At 36.8% G+C, this 20,535-nt stretch overlaps 1 protein-coding gene across 1 annotated transcript; it reads right to left on the bottom strand.

The window, feature by feature from the left end:
• Positions 1-1,390: 1,390 nt before the first annotated feature.
• p3h1 (prolyl 3-hydroxylase 1) lies at positions 1,391-19,911 on the bottom strand. Its single transcript, XM_082155800.1, has 15 exons — positions 19,387-19,911; positions 17,017-17,169; positions 8,659-8,848; positions 8,306-8,437; positions 7,153-7,292; positions 6,907-6,996; positions 6,761-6,813; positions 6,313-6,434; positions 6,074-6,231; positions 5,881-5,973; positions 5,154-5,292; positions 4,961-5,051; positions 4,803-4,878; positions 3,813-3,953; positions 1,391-2,401 (listed from the first exon to the last, which is right to left on the bottom strand). The coding sequence occupies exons 1-15, from the start codon at positions 19,840-19,842 to the stop codon at positions 1,895-1,897; spliced, it is 2,541 nt and encodes an 846-aa protein (XP_082011926.1). The 5' UTR covers positions 19,843-19,911; the 3' UTR covers positions 1,391-1,894.
• Between the last annotated feature and the right edge of the window lie 624 nt (positions 19,912-20,535).

Genomic DNA, 20,535 nt, shown 5'->3' with positions numbered 1-20,535 from the left:
TGGTCAAAACCCCTTTAAAACCAGCTTGCTAAACCAGCTATATGACCAGGCTAGAAGGCCAGCTTAAACTAGGCTGGTTTGTGCATGTTTTCTTCTAAGCTTTTAAGATGCAAATGACTGCGGTGATCTGCAAGAACATGACGTATTTCCTCAAAAAAGATTGAGTAAACCACCAAAACAATGGGGTTTGGTTTACTAGCCAATTCCTTACCACAAAACTTTAATATTGGTTAATGGTTAGCATGGAAATGCTAAGTATGCTAAATAGCCTTTGCTAAAAATGCTTACATAATGTCCTAGTAAGATTTGTTTAGCTACGAACCATGATTTGATAATTGCTATTGCTATTTAGGTGGAAGGACATCCTCATTTCAGAGAGGTTTTTATCACACACAAAAATTAGATACGAGTCAAGATCATCAATATTTTTTATTGTTTTCCTCAAAGCGAAAGGCTGTAAATTTGAAATGCTGAAAGCTTAATGCTAAAAGGAAATTTTGTTAACTTTGAAGAGATGATGACCGCTAACAGACACGAAAGATTTCACATAAATAAATGACTGATCACTCCAACACCATGATCGACTCACTTGATTCATATGGAAATACCTGATTGCCGATATTGCTAATAGCTTTTTGTGATCTTGGTGGTTATTTTCCTCAGTTCTTCTGCAGCAGGTGCCAATATCTTTGTTATAGATATAAAAAGTATTTTTGACGCATAGATTGTCTAATGATGTCTGATAATTGTGCAGTTAAGTCATTAGCCTGATGATATTTAAATGAGAGAGTAGTCGTCTTTCTTTTGCATCATGGTTGTGTGGGTCTGGATCTAATCACATGCAAAATCCATATGGCACGATACGTTAATAAAAGGACTTCATTCTAATCTAGTTGCAGCAGTAAATGACTTTGTCAAGCAGATGGAAGAGGACACTCTTTGTTAAGGAGTAATTGTAGGTGTCCTAAAGAAATCTTTGAATATAATTGCCAATGCACTTATCCAGAAAATTGCTTTGGGTGGACCGAGCATGAAGAAGAACACAAACAAAATACTTCAAATAGTGAAGGAAAAAGTGAAAGAATAAGTATTGTGAAATAGCCATTGTGCCATTTCAGGATTACTGTTTTATATAAAAATGCCTCAAACCAGTACAAACAGCCTTGTGTTACTGAGGGAACGTACTTGGAGAATCATTACAGAAAACACAATCTTTGCTGCCACCTAGTGCAGTGTTACGTCAGTGCACATTCATGAACTAGTGTTTGTTAAAAGTCACTTTAATATCCTATGAAGAAAACTGAAGTTATGGCTGAGTTATACCTGAAATTGTGTGGCTTTTTGAAAAGAAGAGTGTTTTGCTTGGCAGAAACAAAACAAGTAAAACAAGTAAAAAAAAAAAAATATCATGTTTATTACATTAAAGAAGAAACCTAAGCCATTTCCAGGGAATATTTTTACTTGCCCAGAACAACAACTGCATTAGCAACATCCCACAACACTTTAGCATTGTGCCTGCAAGTTTTGCATAGTCAAGCACCGCTCCAAAAAAAAAAAAGTTTTGCAGTGTTATATTTTAAAAAGAACATGTTGCTTTTATTCAGGAATTATAATGGGAATGCAAAGTGGTAAATGCAATCTCTGAAAGCTGCCATACTCTTTCCAGGAGTATGAAATGTTACAACTATATTTTGGTTCCTGAGACAAGGATAGATTTAAATATAATTCAGGGCAAAACAGAAAATACAACACTCAACTTGATTGTCACCCACACTGCGCTCTCATACGGCTTTGATTTCAAAAGTTTTAGAATTTTTTTCTAAAACTGATCCATCAGCACTGCTCCATCACTGATTAAAAAAACCTAAAGTATAAAACAGAGAACATCTGAGGCTCATAACTCATCAGTGAGTTTTTCAGCTGTAGAGTCTTTAGGTTCTGTGATCTTCGGCTTTGTTTTCTCATCATTTGCAGAATTTTTAACAGTTGCTTTGCCTGTTTTCTTGCCCGGTGTTTTCTCTTTTCCATCTGACGTTACAGGTTTTGTCTTGTTGGCTGTTTTTGATTTCTTTTTTTCTGCTGTTGTGGTTTTTGTTTTGTCTGACTTTTTGCTCTTTGTTTTGTCTGCTGTAGCTTTTGTTTGGGTTGGCTTTTTTGATGCTTTGACCTTTGGTTTTTCGCTTTTCTTGACCACTTTGCCATCAGTTTTGTTGTCTTCAGTAGCTTTGCCTGGTTGTTCTGCAGGCGTGCTTGTCTTTACTGTGTCTTGCTCTGTTGTTTTAGCAGGAATTGTTCCATCATTTTCAGAGGGTTTCTCTTTACTGTCCGTTCCTGTTTTCTGGACGTCAGCTTCAACTGGGGCGGAAAGTTTCTTCAGAAGTTCTTCAGCCTGTAAACGCTCCTGTGGAGCGGACCCAACAAAATGCAAGGTTAGAAAATGAAGAAACCTTTTTTTTTGGTAACATTATAAATGTCTTTACTGTAACTTTTGATCAATTTAATGCATCCTTGCTGGATAAAAGTATTGGTGTCTTTTATTTTATTTATTCAATTAGCAAAAAATATTTTAATAGCCTTAGCTTACAATAACAACACTGGAACAGACCCCGTGAAACACACAGTATTTCCGGTCCCACTTTATATTAAGTGGTTTTAACTACTATATACTAACATGGAAATTAATCATTCGATACAATGGACTTATTGTGTACATACATGTTTTTACATTGTACTTATATTTTAAAAATACCTTCATGTAATTGCAGCTGTAATTAATTTATGTAATTACATTTATAATTAAAGCTGCAAGAAGCATTTATCGGGGTTCAAGCAGTTAAGACCTTTAAGCACAAACGCATCAAAAGTTATTAGGTTTTATTTAGCAAGCATGTAACCACTGATATAATAGATGGAAAAGACCATTTACAGCCAATACAGGCAATGTACCATAGGAAATATAGGGTTTTAAAGCTTTTTAACAGTTATAGCGCCAACTATGGTCCAATCTCCATATAATTTTGCATGCTTGTTAATGATGTTATGTCACACATGCTCATAAATTTGTGTCTGGGACAAACGGTCTAAGAGTTGTGAGCGATTTTGTACTTTTGGTTGCTGTAGCGCCACCTATGGGCCAATCGGGGTCATACTCTGATAGGTTGTCCCCAAATTGAGGCCTACCATCTGGCCAGGTTTCAAGTCTCTATGCCTTACGGTTTGGCCTGCACGATCAGTTTTACAAATCCTTACAATTACAATAGAGTTTCAGCATTTCATGCTTGAACCCCTAATTACACTGTTGACCCTTCCCTTACACATTAACCCACCCTTAAACCTACCCCTAACCTTACCTGTATCACACCTCAATAGCAGTTAAAGTGTTTTACAATACAACATGAACACAATAAGTACATTGTACTTATATTTTCAATGTTAGTACATAGTACTAATTCATGGGTTTCATCAGGTCCCTTTCCACAGGTGTATAAAATCAAGCACCTAGATTATGAATGCAGACTGCATTGTGCTTGATTAATACACCTGTGGAAAGGGACCAGATGAAATCCATGAATAGCCACTTAAAGGTATAGCGGAGGATCTTTCCAAATTTTAGATAAGACCCGCCCTCTCCACTTTTTGAAAAGTTTGATTGATTCACCAGAATGATTGACAATTAGGAGGACCAATAGTTTAGACTACCCACCAGGAAGTAAAACATCCTCCGCTATTCCTTTAATATAAAGTGGGACCGTATTTCCTATTTTACTGCTTTATTTTACCATTCACAAAAGTGCACTGAGAGTTAAACTTGCCTTCTCATTGTGCTGAGGATCCAGAGTGAACTGAAGCACTAGAGCACACCTCTGGCCTTTGGTTACGGCGGTGACTCCATGAAGGTTCTCCTGTCCAGCTCTGAATCCCACGACTCTGCCGCACTGAGGCTTCACCAATGCCTGAAGAGATGGTAGAGTGAAATAATATCCATTCTAGAAAATTCATGCCACAACAGCAAATTTTATGGACATTTAGTAGAGCATGCTACCTCATAGATTGACTCTACTAACTCTAAAACGACTCACTAAGCATTGCTGGGGAAGCAACAATATACGCATACTGATTTAAAGTAGATACAACTTTTTATAAATTAATCACAAAGACAGAGAAAAATAGAAGTATTTATTTAATGCAATGCAATAAAGTAAACACTAAATCAACCATTTTTTTAAATTGGTTCATTGAAATGAACTGTTTGAACAAACTGATTTGCTAAAATGAATCAGACTTCCCAATGCTGTTTGAGAGGAAAAGCATATTCCAGGATGAAGTGCTTGGTTAAAGCTACGCTAGTTTTAGCAGCTGAGCTAGTATCACGCGCCACTGAAAAATATAGATATGTTTGTAGTCACTTTAGTTACAAGTGAAACTCGAAAAATTTGAATATCGTGCAAAAGTTCATTTATTTCAGTAATTCAACTTAAAAGGTGAAACTATTACAATATATTACATAGAAAATTACATGCAAAGTGAGATATTTCAAGCCTTTATTTGCTATAATTTTGATGATTATGGCGTACAGCTTGTGAACATTTTCAAAATTTCTGAGATTTTGAATTTGGGGTTTTCTATCTTATATAATGAGTCTATATAATATATTAGTTTCACCTTTTAAGTTGAATTACTGAAATAAATAAACTTTTGCACGATATTCAAATTTTTCGAGTTTCACCTGTAGTTAGTTAGTTAGTCCCCTACACAGCTCACTAGTTTGAATGAAAATTATGCAAAACATTCAGAGATCTTACAGAGACTGTTTTGGCGTCCGGCTCGGTGAAGATAAAATCTCCCCCTTCGAAGTCATCATTGAGGTACAAAACGGCACTACAAAACAAAACAGAATGCATTAGTGAAAACACTATAACTAAACAACCATAATGCTTTACTGGTTCTTCAAGTGGCAAACCTGTAGCCTTGATCGTTGTATGCTGACGGCTCTCGGATACACTCGTTGAGCTCAGAGATGAGGAGACAGTCCGCCCGGTCTTCCTGTTTCTCTGGATAGAAAGAGAGACCAACATATGCTTGCTTAAGAACTAAATAGGTCTGTGTTCAAGATGCAAAAAATAATGTATATCTTTCTTAAAAAGTCAGTTTACCAATGGTGGATCGGCAAACCAGGTTTGAGCTGGAGTAGTAAAGGGGTGATTCCAGACCAAAGTAGGTTTCCAAACCCTTATGGACCTTCTCATTGAGATCGAAAAACAAATGAGCGCCCTTCAAGGGGACTAGACCCTCCTGGGGCAAAAAACAGAAACAATTAAACATTTAATGATGAATTAAAATACAACATACCTGAAAGAGTATCACACTTTTATTTACAATACAGAGTCTGCATAATCTAAAATCAGCTCCATACCTCAAGCTAATGTTTTAAAACAAAAGTTTGAGGTCAGAATGATTTTGTAATGTTAAAGAAATGAATACTTTTTTATTCAGCAAGGATGCATTAAATTTATCTACACTGAAGACTGGAGTAATGATGCTGAAAATTCAGCTTTGATCGCAGGAATAAATTTCATTTTAAAATATATTAAAATAGAAAACAGCTATTTTGAATTGTAATAATATTTAACAATATTAATGTTTTTACTGTATTTTTGATCAAATAAATACAGCCTTGGCGAACATAAGAAACTTTAAAATGTAAAAAGTCTAACCCGATCCCGAACTTTTGAATCAAGCCCAACAAAAATAGAAACTAAACCACTGACCAAGCTTTATCACACTGATTAGAACACACTGCAATTATTAGTTTCTTCTTATTAGTAAATTCACTGAACGCAAGATGATTTTTTTTTACTTCTGTAGTAAAGTATGTCTCACCTGGAGAGCTTTGAGAACTGTGATGTCCTGAAACATCTCACTCGCTGAATGAGGGGACGGTGTTGCTTTAAAACCATCTTGAAGAGCTGCTGCCTGCGAGATTTCATTCAAGCAACATAAAAAGAGAGAAATATTTGGTTGATTGCAGCAAACGAACATCTTTGTTCACTCTTTTGGGAAAAAAAAAACGTACACCGGAGAGGCGATGAAGTTCCTGACACTCATCAGACGTGGTTACGCCATCCAGGACGACTCGCTGAGAGCCGTTCAGGGCAGTGGATGTCATGGTTACTCTGATGTCACCAAACGGGAGTTTCTTGTCCGTGTCTGGAGTAGGTGCTGGTTTGATATCTGAAATAGCATCACTGAATTAAGATGTGCATGTAAAAGTGGAGGAAATGGTCATGTGACTTGTTTATCCCTACATCTTACCGTCTTTTACTAAAATGGAAATGTCTGATGATTCTTTAGTCTTCTCTTCCACGAGTGTCTCGATCTCTTTCATCAGGTTCCCAATCTCCTCTGTGATCCTCGCGGCTGTTTCTCGGTCCGCCCTGCGAGCACGAGAGCAAACCAACGTCAGGTCACTTGAACTTTCATGGTATAATTACTAATGTTTCAAATAAATATAATGTTGAACTTTATATTCACAAAAAAATCCTGAGTAAAATATAGCACGGTTTCCACAAAAATATTAAGCAGCACGACTGTTTCCAACATTGATCATAATAAGAAATATTTCTTGAGCAGCAAATCAGCATATTAGAATGATCATGATCATGTGACACTGAAGACTGGGGTAATGATGGAATAAATTACATTTTGAAATATATTTAAACAGCTATTTTAAATTGTAATAACACCTCAAAGATAAACTTACTTTTGTTTGTCTCTTAGTTTCTTTGGCATGACATTCTCAGGGGTCCATGTGTCCTGAGATGGAAAGAGAGCAAGATTTTATCATAACTTGTCACTGAACACAAATAAATATGAGAAGTACAGCACTGCACGCATGTTAACACTTACTGGATCAACAAAAGTTTTACCAAACATCTCATAGCCGAAGTAAAGGAGCTCTTTTTCCAGCAGAGACCTCTTGATGTGCTGCTTGACAACCTGCATCAAGAAGAAGAACACGATGATGTTTTGTTCACAGTGAGAGAAGTCTGCACAACGTAACTCCAGTGATAAAAACATCATTTTAAATGTATTTTCAATCGGCATGACAAATTAACGTGCTGTCGATCAAAAGCATGCTTGTGCAGACGGTACCTCTCTGGCTGTAATGTTGCCGGCTTTTTCGTCTCCCAGCACGGCGGAGTAGTACGCCAAGTTCTGAGCCATGACCGCATCCTCAGGGTGGAACAGCAGGAATGTTTTCGCACACTCAATGGCCTGCTCGTATTTCTCACCTGGGAGAGAGAGCACATATATAACACATGATGCATTTACTCCAGTGCAACTAACTGCCATGCAAACTTTGGCGTACTTAAATATATCTTTAAAAAAATCATATTTATGCTAAAGCTGACAGTGTTATTTTTGTATTATTTATAAATGATTATATAGTATTTATTAGAATTTTAATTTACTTGTATTTTTTTCTTGTATTAGTACTTTTGTCATTTTATTTTTGTCATTTTGTTTTTTCAGTTTTTTTAATATATTTTCAGTTTTAGTTTTAGTAATTTTAGTTGCAAATGCAAGATCTATAAATCTCAGATTTATCTGGTTTTTATATTTATATTTATTTCAGCGCTGATTTTTTTTTTTGGCAACACCAAAAAATAAAGCCTTTATATCTCATTATAAAAGTGTTTTTAATGCCTTAAAGGGATAGTTCACCCACAAATGAAAATTCTGTCATCATTTACTCACCCTCAAGTTGTTCCAAGTGTATAGGCTAAAAAAAGACTATGGAAGTCAATGGCGCCCAAAAACAGTTTGATTATTGACATTTTTCAAAAGATCATCTTTTGTGTTCAGAGGACAGAAATTAATACAGTTTTGAAATAACTTAAGGGTGAGTAAATGATGACAGAATTTGTATTTTGGGGTGAACCATCCCTTTAATTAATTATGCCTTGTAAGGCACCTTATAAAGCATTGTATTGTCTCATGAATAATTGTAACCACATTATAATACTCATCTAATAATTCAACTCACCTTTAGAAAGTATAATGCATTAAACACATGACAAACAAGAGATTTCTGATGTAACAAGGAATCTGAAAATATGGTTACAATTATTTATGAACAGATGTAATCCATTATAACGTACATATGAATACCTTTATAATGCATTATGCATCAAGGCTTTAAGTAAAGTGTTATCACATTTTTACTAGTTTTGCCTTTAGTAAGCAATAACAACACTGATATCTGGTATTGAATCTGATTATGCTGAATAAGAGTGTATCGTACTGTTATAGTATGAGAACTGAAGGTAGTTAAAGTGTGAGGGGAGGAAATCTTCAAAAGGCTTCTCTCTTCCAGCGGTGGATGCCAGCTCCACGACACAGTTCTGTTTGCAGCTCAAAACGTGAAGGTAATGATCTGTGATCAAAGCAAATATAGACATGAATACTTCAAAAATCCATATTTATGAAATATTTAGTGAAACAGAAAAAAAAAGGGAAAAAAATCAAATAAGACATCAAACACCGTGAGATTTCAAAATTACATAAATTATTAAATCAAAGAGAATCTTCTCCATGAGAAACAAGCACAATCTGGTGTTGTTAGCTCAAAATCAGAAGCATCAGAATCCCACATGCCTGTCATAGCTTGAAAGAGGTCGGCGTGGTACTCCATGTAGTTGTACCCTTCATATTCGAACGCTCCTTCGCAGAGAACTCTGCAGTCTTCATAAGCACTGAAGTATTCTTCAACAGCGGCCTCAAAGTGCTCGATGGCTGGGGCAAAAACTTCCACACTGTAATGTTTCTTGCCTTCTAAAAATTCTGCCTGAAAACAGTTACAGTGACAGTCATTTATACTAAAGCATTATAAACTATCTATCCATCTATCTATCCATCCATCCATCCATCCACCTATCCATCCATCCACTTACATATTCATCCATCTACATACCTATTCATCCATCCATCCATCTGCCTATCCATCCATCCACTTACCTATTCATCCATCCATCCATCCATCTGCCTATCCATCCATCCACTTACCTATTCATCCATCCAACCAACCAACCAACCAACCAACCAACCAACCAACCATCCATCCATCCATCTACCTATCCATCCATCTACATACCTATTCATCCATCCATCCATCTGCCTATCCATCCACCCACTTACCTGTTCATCCATCCATCCATCCATCCATCCATCCATCCATCTACATACCTATCCATCTACCTATCCACTGAAGGGGGTGGATTGGAATCCACTGCTGCTTCAATGTATATGTAATGAGTGATTATAATCAAGGTATTAATCAATATTTTTCATTCTAAATATCAAATGAGTTGAATGACTTCTCTGGAGAAATGTTATTTTCATGTATTCTTTTTAATGTCAGTATTTGATATTTGAATGTAGTAACAGTGCTTGCCTATTTATCCCGGCTTCCAGAAATTAAATAGGAACTGGTTTTGTGTTTGAGTTTGTCTTCAACGTTCAAACAAATAGGGGTCATTGAAGTCTATAGTTTAAGGGACCATTTCTCAGTTAAAGCCTATATTTTCCAGTTAGACTAAAATGTCCTATCCTGAGAGAAAGAACTTGTTATCTTGGTGTTTTGAGACGAGACTCCTGTTTATAGTTAGAGCCTGGCCAAATCCAACCTTGGAAATGGCTGTGTGTTGGTGTGTGTGTTAGTCTTCTTGGTTACAGGTTAAGGAACCATTGGCATTGTTTTTCGAGACATACTGGCACCCAGCAACTCAAATCTGCGACCTGGAAGGTCACGACGTACCTGACTTCAGGGTCTGAGTGTCAGCTGCATAATCAGTTTATCTATTTCTTAGCCAATGAGAATCATTCAACCTGTAAGCAATGACGTAGCTTAGACCTTGGAAATGGTATAACTGCTGTGATCTTTGTAACTGTAAGCGGGGCGGCCTACGAACTCCTGTGTGAGTCTTGAAGCTGACTTCTGCTGATGAAACTGCAAACTATCTTCAGTAAAACTTTTCTTCTATTTTTTTATAATTCTGACTCCGGGTCTTCTTTCAAACATCTGGTCCATGGGTCCTAAACTGTTAACCCCTAACAGTAATGGTGGAGAATGCGGCGGGCAATTATTCTTGGTGACACCCCTGGCAAATCAGCAAACAAGGTAGAAAGATGTTATTGTTTGGTAGTACTGTCTGAATGAAAGAGATTGTGAAGGGGAACGGAAGAGCTTCACTCCGATGAGGAGAGTGAAGATTAATTATACTAAGTTAAAAGTATAAGAAGTCGCTGATAGCATTGTTTAAGGTTTAAAGTTAACAAGAGCAGACAGCGCAAGTGAAGCGTGCTCTGTGGGGGCCCCGATGGGCATTGTTGGTGTAGCAACACCCCAGCAGAGTACGTCCCTGGATTGAAGGTCCAGGGCGCCGCAAACCTACTCCATCTCTTCCACCTCAGATAGGGGATCCCCGAATTTAGTGAATCAGGCAGTTAGGGATACTAACAAAAATAGGGTTGTTTGCCAGGGATGCATCAGGAATGATCCCGAGAGAAAAATAAAAAGTTGTGACCCAAATTGGCGTGGACCAGTATATGTAACTGTCATGTTGGAGTATACTTTGCAGTTTCATCACGCAGAAGCCAAGCTGTGTTGTTCAAAGATCGCCGCCTCCATTTCTGCAATAACTTCAGGTGAGTTTGAACTGTGATTAAGATATGGCAGACAAATTGAGTAACTTGATCAATAACCTGAACAGTCCTGAAACAAATAGAGAGTGAGACAGAAGAGAGCAAACGCTGTAAGCAGCTGTGCTCTGAAGCTCTGACTTCAAAGAAATGTGAAATTAATAAGAAAATGGGTAGTCAGAGTTTTGATTCTGTTTGGAAATTTAAACAACAACTTGACTGGCTAAACAAAGAAAGAAACTGAAAATGTTAAATTTTTAGCCTTGTATTGCTTCCGATGATTACAAAAAACAAGTAAATGTAATTATGGGTTGGGGATCATTTCCTTGGACAAATGTGATTCATGTTAAACAGAAACATTGTGAAAACCCCTTGGAATATGTTGAGTGATTTTCTGTGCAGCTTATGAAAATTAATGTGCTGCCAATGATAATGATGAAGATTATGATGCGGCTATTGCAATTGAATCCGCCACTGATGGACTGTCAAAAGAATACAGAGAACTGCTTATCAGTGGCTCTGTTTACATTCCTGATTGGGACACACTGCTTCAAGGGGGTGCAGTAAGTTGGAGCCGTTTGCAAGCTCAATGATCAAACTATAGGCAAGGTGTCTGTTGCTGTAGTTGAGGCTGACACATGAACCCACCAGATGACAGTGTTTTAATTATGGTCAGCAGGGCCATTTAGCCAGTAATTGTAAATGGCCACTCAGAAGGTGAGAAAATGTGAAAGTAACAGACATTTCTGGTATTAATGTGGGTTTGAAAGTAGATCAGTGTTTAAATGACGATATCAAAGCTTTCGTCTAAAGAACAAGAGATAAAAACAAGGTAAAAAAAATTGAAGTCTTAAGGGAATCCTTTTGAAGGAAAGATCTATAATAATCTAAAAAAAAAAGTTCATATAAGTGAATTAATGAATACAGGTTTATGTAAAATTACAGATAATGACAAAAAATATGAGTTGCAAAATACATAAAAGTAACTAAAGGGATGATTGTGTTTTAATGGAACACTTTAAAAGGGTTTAGATGATATAGAGAGACTAATCTCACGGATGCTTTACAATGATAACTGCAAAAGATGTATCACAAGCGGAGAGTGCTATAGCCTCCTCAAAGTTAGTGTGAATACTAATTGATAGTAATCAAATAAGTAGAAGCAGTATTACTGGATTAACAGTTGCTAAATGTAAAATGTGTAGAAATGCATCTGATTAAACAAACAGCTTGTTAGTGTTGTGAACGTGGAGGAATGGTGTTGACCATGAAAGAACTAGGAGCTGATGTTTTGCTTTCAAAAGATAAGCTTGTGATTGGCTGAAACAGTTTGCTTATCTGAATCTGGTGTGTGCTGTGGCTGAAACGGCCAGTGCGACAGAGACACGATCTGAGTGAAAATTTGTAATGTCTAAATTCCCTGATGTGGGCAAAAGACAAATATAAAAAATGGTTGTTGGAAAATACATGCAAATTCTGGCAAAGATGCCTAACGTATGCATAAAGTTTGATTTTAGAAGTTATGAGAGTGCAGTGTACCAGTCCTAAATGCTTCAGAGTCTCTCTCATTCAATGTCAGCTAAAAGCTGTTATCTGAGCCTGTGTCATAAATGATAATAGGCTATTTATAGTAAGGCACAGTGTTTTAGTTGAAAACCACAGATATGGGGATGTTAAAAGAAATCATGCTACAGGCATTTCATACATTTAAAGGGTAAATGTTTTAAAAGTAAAACTGAATGACTTTAAAGAAGTCTTAAACGATAGAAGACGTTTCTGACTAGTTTAATTCAGGGCCAGTAACTTCTTTGTCTGATTTTAGCCTCCACCATGAAACAGGGCTGATGGCTCCGGCTACAGATGTAACAGTACACTGAATAGACGGATGTGATTAAAATTGACTGAGATTTTGCTGATTCGGACAGATTTAACAGATTTTTGTGATTAAATACTGTTGTTATTAACCTGTCTCCCTGTGTTAACACTATTAGGCAGTCCAGAGTGCTCTGGTGACTCTTGAATGTGCCTTTCCTAAGCTCCAGAAAACAACTGAGTCTGTTGGGGAAAACTGATTTTGTGATGGGAAAGAGCGGTAACCAAGTGTGTACGAAGTGATTACCCCAAAGACGGGTAAGATCCTTTGGCCAAAGGTCAACCTAAGACAGGGGAAGTCACGCCACAAACACTGGGCATCTCCATAATGGGGAGGTGTTTTTATGTGAGAAAGGTATTAGAGTTGAGCAGGTGACTGTGAGGCCAGCAGCATCAGCAGATCACTGAGAGGACGGATGGGCTGTGAGGAGTTACGGCACGCCTGACCCAGAAAATGTGAGTTCCTCTAATACCACTCACCAGAAAACCGCATTCATTGTATGGCTTGTTTTTCATTATGACAAGTGTCTGCAACTATGCCAGGGGACAACACCCTGAAGAGAAGAAAATTATAGATTAAGAGCTAATGGGAATGGGCTTTCAAGAGCCAGCTGAGACCATGAGGGGACTGTCATTATTTGTTGTGGAGACAGTAACAAAACTTAATTTATGTCAGGAACATGATGCTGGTTGCCTTATGGGCAAGGGAAAAAACTATAGAAGTGTTGATATTGAAATAATATGTCTGTAAGATAGTTTTAACTCCTGAAGGTCATTAGACATGTTGGTGGCTAAAGATGAAGACAGCTTGTGATGAGTTAAGAGAAATTTCTGGATAACAAACGTTAGGTGAATTGAGTATTTAAACTAAAGATAACCTTAGAAAAGCATAATGTATTTTAGATTGTTGTAATGGTACTAATTTGAGTTAAACATTTGTATTTTAAAATTTGTGAACTATTAAAGGTTCTAGACTATGATTTATTTAGTTACAGTCTTAGGGGGCTGTTGAAAAGATTATTTGTTTATAGTGAGAGAGACTGCTGAGTGGAGGAAGGGTACTCTGTCTGTCTTTCTGTTATCGGCCTGATAAAGCAAGCTGAAGCAAAATAATGATAATGAACCAAAACAACCCAGCTGACTTTTCTAAAATCAAATGAATAATGAACAGACGTGCTTTGAAACTGGTAAAGAGACTATGTAAAATTAGGTAAAATCGAAAGAAAAAATGTGAAGTAAATATTTTTAGAGTTAATATAAAAAAAAAGTGAACATTGAAAATGAGCATTTAACATGTGTGTCTAGAATGAGTGCGTGTGATGGTGACAGCACTTCATGTCTTGTATGTGTTAGTTTGAGGTACTATTATTTCCAGATTTTGTGAATATTGTGTCATTAACCTCTGGAATGAGTGTTTTATCATTAAAGATGGGTTTAGTGAAACGACAAACTTTAAAGAAGCTGATCATTCTGAGTCAATCTGATGAAAAGACGATGCAGAACATTTGACAAGCTTTAATTGGATTTGTTTTCCAGCTCTGTCTGCTATTGGTAATTATGACTACTTTTGTCATTTATGATGTTGATCTGAATTACTCTCTGGATTAGTATTTATGTAAATTGGAATTGTGAAGTTTAAAATTGTCATCCATAATGGGGTAAAAACTCTTGTCTAAATTCAACTGAGGGTCTAAATTTAAATAAGACACCTAGGTGGGATCATAATGGTAAACGTAAAAATAATAGACTTGATGGCAGAGAGACAAAGTGACACATTGGCTAAGTCACTATCCAAATTATCCAGAGAGAGCGCCCTCTATTTTATGAAAGGCCGGTGGGCAAACAAAGGAGGAGTGGATATAACTTCTAAAAAGTTTTATTTCTCAATCCATTAAATGGATGTATGACATTAGATGTCTAAGAAAACTACAATCTAGGTAATAAAGGTTAAAGAAGAATGCAGCTATATGGCTGTCTTAAGGGTTGAGATCCGAGTAACATAATATTTTGGTTTGTGAAAAACAGTAAAGATAAGTGGGACTGAGACAATACTGATAATATTTTTTGGATTTTCAGACTAACCATTTGATAGAGGAATACTGTGAGAAGTAGTTATAATGAAAAATAAAGTTAAAATTAATGTTATGAAAACAAGGGTATAGAAGAATTAATAAAATACCATGATTTCCCTTAAGAGGGAACTTTAAGTGTCACTAGACTGACAGCGGTGAGAGACTCGATGGAAGAGGGAAGTGAAAAACAAAAAGGTTGTTGTATGAGACGTGTGTGGGGAGATTGTAAGAAAACAATAATGTACTGGTTAGATGAGGCAGAGCGAAAAGAAAGGAAAAGGATGCAGAAGGAACTGGCATGTAGGGAAATAGGGAAAGATGAGAAGAAATATAGTAGAAAAATGTATGTTATGAAAATAAAATTTCTGATAGAATGTATGGAACTATTTATGAACGCCTGTTCAGTCAAATTAAGTTGAAATGATATGAAAAGCGAGGTTCAGATAAAAATAATAATGCATTGAGTATGATTAACAGGGATTAACGTGATGTAAAGATAAGGAATGAACAAAGGTTTTATTAAGTAGAATGGGGAACAGTTCTATATTTTAGTGGTAAAATAATGATTGAAATGATGATGTGAATTTGTTTGTTTTTATTTCTATTTTTGAAGAAAAAAAAAGTACAAGATGTTACATGCTATGTGACTGTAAACTGAAGGATGAATTCAGTAGAGACTTAAAGTACTTGGATTATGGGTTATGGATTATTATGGGTCTTAATTATTATTATTATTATTATTTTGTTGTTGTTGTTGTTTATTTTCAGTTTGACAACCATTGTGTTTTGAACCTAAAGGGTCTATAATGGTGGTAGTGAAAATAATGGATTAACTATATTTCTTAGTTTATTATAAAAGGAATTGGAAATTATAAAAAAAACTAGTGCATGTATCCTGGTTTTTATGATTATAGACAATGTCTGTATTTAGGATCTGAGTAGTGACTGCGGGTCTAGCCCATGCTAGGAATACAGCAACAGTGCTTGCTTATTTAGCCCGGCTTCCAGAGAATAAATATGTACTTTTTTGTATCAGTTAGTGGATGATAGTACCAAATTCGCCAAGATGAATAACAGCTGTGTAAGACAGCTATGTCAGCAGGTTCTGGAGATCAATAATACTATGTGCTATGTGGGATATTATGTTCATGTTAAGTCTTTGAAGGAAAAAGATTGTCTGTTTTATATTTTTTTAAAAATGTATTAACCTGACAGAGGAGCATGTGTCAGAAACCAAACATTTTGAAGCAGCCTTTATGGAAAGACCAGATGTGGTGGTATTGGACCCCACATTGGTCTAAAACGGGGGACTGAAGGGGGTGGATTGGAATCCACTGCTGCTTCAATGTATATGTAATGAGTGATTATAATCAAGGTATTAATCAATATTTTTCATTCTAAATATCAAATGAGTTGAATGACTTCTCTGGAGAAATGTTATTTTCATGTATTCTTTTTAATGTCAGTATTTGATATTTGAATGTAGTAACAGTGCTTGCCTATTTATCCCGGCTTCCAGAAATTAAATAGGAACTGGTTTTGTGTTTGAGTTTGTCTTCAACGTTCAAACAAATAGGGGTCATTGAAGTCTATAGTTTAAGGGACCATTTCTCAGTTAAAGCCTATATTTTCCAGTTAGACTAAAATGTCCTATCCTGAGAGAAAGAACTTGTTATCTTGGTGTTTTGAGACGAGACTCCTGTTTATAGTTAGAGCCTGGCCAAATCCAACCTTGGAAATGGCTGTGTGTTGGTGTGTGTGTTAGTCTTCTTGGTTACAGGTTAAGGAACCATTGGCATTGTTTTTCGAGACATACTGGCACCCAGCAACTCAAATCTGCGACCTGGAAGGTCACGACGTACCTGACTTCAGGGTCTGAGTGTCAGCTGCATAATCAGTTTATCTATTTCTTAGCCAATGAGAATCATTCAACCTGTAAGCAATGACGTAGCTTAGACCTTGGAAATGGTATAACTGCTGTGATCTTTGTAACTGTAAGCGGGGCGGCCTACGAACTCCTGTGTGAGTCTTGAAGCTGACTTCTGCTGATGAAACTGCAAACTATCTTCAGTAAAACTTTTCTTCTATTTTTTTATAATTCTGACTCCGGGTCTTCTTTCAAACATCTGGTCCATGGGTCCTAAACTGTTAACCCCTAACACCATCCACTTACCTATTCATCCATCCATCCATCCATCCATCCATCCATCCATCCATCCATCCATCCATCCATCCACTTACCCATTCATCCATCTATCCATCCACTTACCTATTCATCCATTCATCCATCCATCATTTACCTATTCATCCACCCATCCTCCTTTTCATCCACCGTCTCTGATATATTCAGATTAATAAACATTCCTCGTACCATGTGCGGTCTCTCCTCCAGGTCCTTGAAATCAGTCTCATGCACCCCAGCCATCATCCTGTAGTACTCTAAATTCTGTTTCATCTCGACATGTTCAGGGTTTGCTATGAAAAATGTATTTGCTGCTGCCACTGCCTTGTCAAGCTTGTTTATCTGTAGTTACAAAGAGAACAAAAATATTCAGATATTGGTTAGAAAACACTCATGCTTTTCAAGTTATACTTTAGAGACTAAATTGTTCCTAGAATAATAGCTTAGCTAGCTAAGCATGACAAACTATAAAAATATTTAAAAAATGTATATATATGAAATATTATCATTATCACCATGGATGTTGAAGTCTAAGTCATAATTTTCTTTTCAGTTCAACAGCTCACTCTAATTGTTATGGTAATAATATGATATTTTTTAATGCAAAACTTATATGTATATTATACACACCGACACACACACAAACTTATTTAAATTTTTTTTATAAATATATACACATTTCTTATATTTTTTTGTTTGTCATGCTAAGCTATATTCTAGCAACAGTTTGGTATAACTTTGAGAGCATGATTTTAATGCAAAAATGCATTTACATAAAGCCTAGTGGTCTGAGGCTCACGGGCCCGATTGTATATATGATTGTATATCTCATTTTAAACCATAATTTTAATAAGCAGTTGTATTTTAGAGCCTCTCATAGGAGTTCTGGAAGCATTTGAGACTGCAAGGCTCCACCTAAAGACGTGCAGTGGTGGACAGTAACGAAGTAAATGTAATTCGTTACTGTACTTAAGTAGCTTTTTTGCGTATCTGTACTTTACTGAAGTATTTAAATTTGGGAAGACTTTTACTTTAACTCCACTACATTTCAAAGTCAAATATCTTACTTTTTACTCTACTACATTTTCAAAATCAGTCGTTCCTTTTTATTTATGAGTGGATAAAAACTTAACTGGTCAAACGAGCCACCTATCACAGTAGCCTACAACGTGCGCGCTTTGTTTTGAACTTGCCTTGGCGGTATCTACTAAGCGCAAACCAGAGCCGTTAAATAAGAGAGTTGCGACCATAGACAGTATATAAGAGGTTGCGACACACACGGCTTGGTCGACTTGAACCGGCGCTACACAGACCGATCAGTTTATGACATCAAAGTATAGAGCGAAATCGCGAGAGCGATTGAAAAGCATACAGAGCCATCTACTCTCTAATCGCTCTCGCGGTATTTTAATGTCATTCACCGATTGGTCTGTGCAGTGTGCCGTTTCAAGTCGAACAAGCCTACTGTGATCTCGCCGCCGCACGGTCATGTGATTCGTGTAGCTCTCAATAGTTCCAAACAATTTGTGTTGCCAATGATTTTAAGCGGGGCAGAGAGCAGCAGCTATTATTGCAGCAATTATCGGTAAATACTGACGCATAATGAACATTGCTTATTACGTTGACACTAAAATTACTTGCATATAATAGCATTTTTTTTTTCTGAGGAGTAGCAGAAACACTGCATAAATACGTTTTGGTGTTTAATTTTGTAGGGAAATTGGCTGCTCCCATAATGTAGTGTGTATATAAATTTATTCAATGGCATTGTGCAGGTTTATGTGAATGTATCATAACATTAGGATGTTTATAATTATGACCATAGACGCTTGTGAAAAATATGTACAGTAAATACTGTAAATGTATTATACCTTATGGGAACAGTCCCCTTCCGTCAAAAATTAAACACACAAAAAATGTATTCAATTCAATTCAATTCAATTAAAAAAAAATATATATATATATATATATATATATATATGACTAATTAATGTCATTTTATTAATAGATTGATGTGCCAAGAGTGACATTAGAGTCTTCACGTAGACTGAGTTAAGCAAGAGTCTTGTGACAAAAATTATAATAGGACATTATAGCCATAAAAAAATCATAGTACTTTGATACTTAAGTACATTTGAAGGCAAATACTTTTGTACTTTTACTCAAGTGAATGTTTAAAGGCAGCACTTCTACTTTTACTTGAGTAATATTTTACCTTGAGTATCTTTACTTTAACTCAAGTACATGGTATGTGTACTTCGTCCACCACTGAAGACGTGGCACAGTGAAGTGAGTTTGGGGGGGTTGGGGAAACGTGGATGAGGCGATGAGCTTCTCAAACATTTAACCTTTCAATGCTATCTGCACTTTAAACACAGTTATGCACATATGATGCACATTTATGCATCTGATACTAGTAACTCGATGTCCTCTGTTTACAAAAAGCTCGTCCAATGAGACGCACTGATTTTGTTCCCATTCCGGTTTACTTTTTAAATGCTTTTGCGTTTTTATAAAAAGTTTGTCATGCATTTAATTCATGTTTGCCTCTTTTTTTACCTTAAAGTAAGCCACTTGCAGATAATTGTAAGGCGTCCTCTTCTTGAACTCCTGCTCAATAGTTTCACTAACTTTATGAAGTGTCGGTGGTCCCAGTTTCTCGCTTTCGCATGCATTCACACAGTCGGCCCGTTTGAGAATCGTCTGGAAAAACGTTAAATCCCCCACGGCTCCGGTTCCTGGCATCGGGAAACCTAAACCGGGATAAGAATCCCCAAAAGCGGTGTGATTCGCGCAGGATAAGCGGCAGTGCGTCTGGATTTTACGAAGCGCTCCTTTATTCCGCAAAGCTCTCTCCATGTTCAGGATCACAGCCAGCCAGTCCTGCTTATAATATGCCTCCACCGCGTTGTCAAAAAGCAGATCGTATGGCTCAAATATTCCATTGATTTGGGGTTCACACAAGGTGAAATGTACAGTGGAGAGGATTGAGATCAGGGACAGTGAGGTCCACATCTTGGAGATTGTAGGCCATGTGAGGTAGAACTCGGTTTTGGAAACTCTCCAGTCTGCGAAAGTCTTTAGAGAGGGAGGAGCTCCAGGACTGTGTGAAAGCCTGTTTAAATGGGTGGTATAATGCCCTTTTCACAAGATGTAAAATGTGTCTTTGATGTCCCCAGAGTCAGTGTGTACGGTATGTGAAGTTTTAGCTCAAAATGCCCCTAAGATATTTTTATATAGCATGTTAAAGTTGTCACTTTTTGAGGGTGAGCAAAAACACACCGTTTTGTGTCTGTTCCTAAAAATACAAATGAGCTCCTGCTACCGGCACAGAGGGGCGGAGCTTCAACAGCTAGTGTCATTTTACCTCACATGGACTGAAATTTTGAAAATGTCAAAAAACTTTTAGCCTTTTATGTTCAACCCGAAGTCAGATGATGTCAACGGAGTCAATGATGTAGAGACTCAAGAAGAGGTGACAACATGTAGAATGCAACAGGACGTCTCTGAATGGTTAGTTGATGAATTTCTGTAGCTGATGTGTGGTTATCTTCTACTCATTGATTAGCATATTCTGTCTTGATAATGTATAAATCGTGTGCAGGGGGCGGGGTTTATGTAAATTTTAGGGTTAGTGATGTCACTAACCCTGGAGCAATGTCCTGTAGTCCTACCAGCAGTATACTGGAATATGAAGAATTTATGACT

Source organism: Leuciscus leuciscus (genome assembly GCF_965113295.1).
Source record: "Leuciscus leuciscus genome assembly, chromosome: 23".
NCBI classification, from domain to species: Eukaryota; Metazoa; Chordata; class Actinopteri; order Cypriniformes; family Leuciscidae; genus Leuciscus; species Leuciscus leuciscus.
Note: the sequence above shows the minus strand (reverse complement) of the source record. Positions and strands in the feature narration are given on the sequence as shown.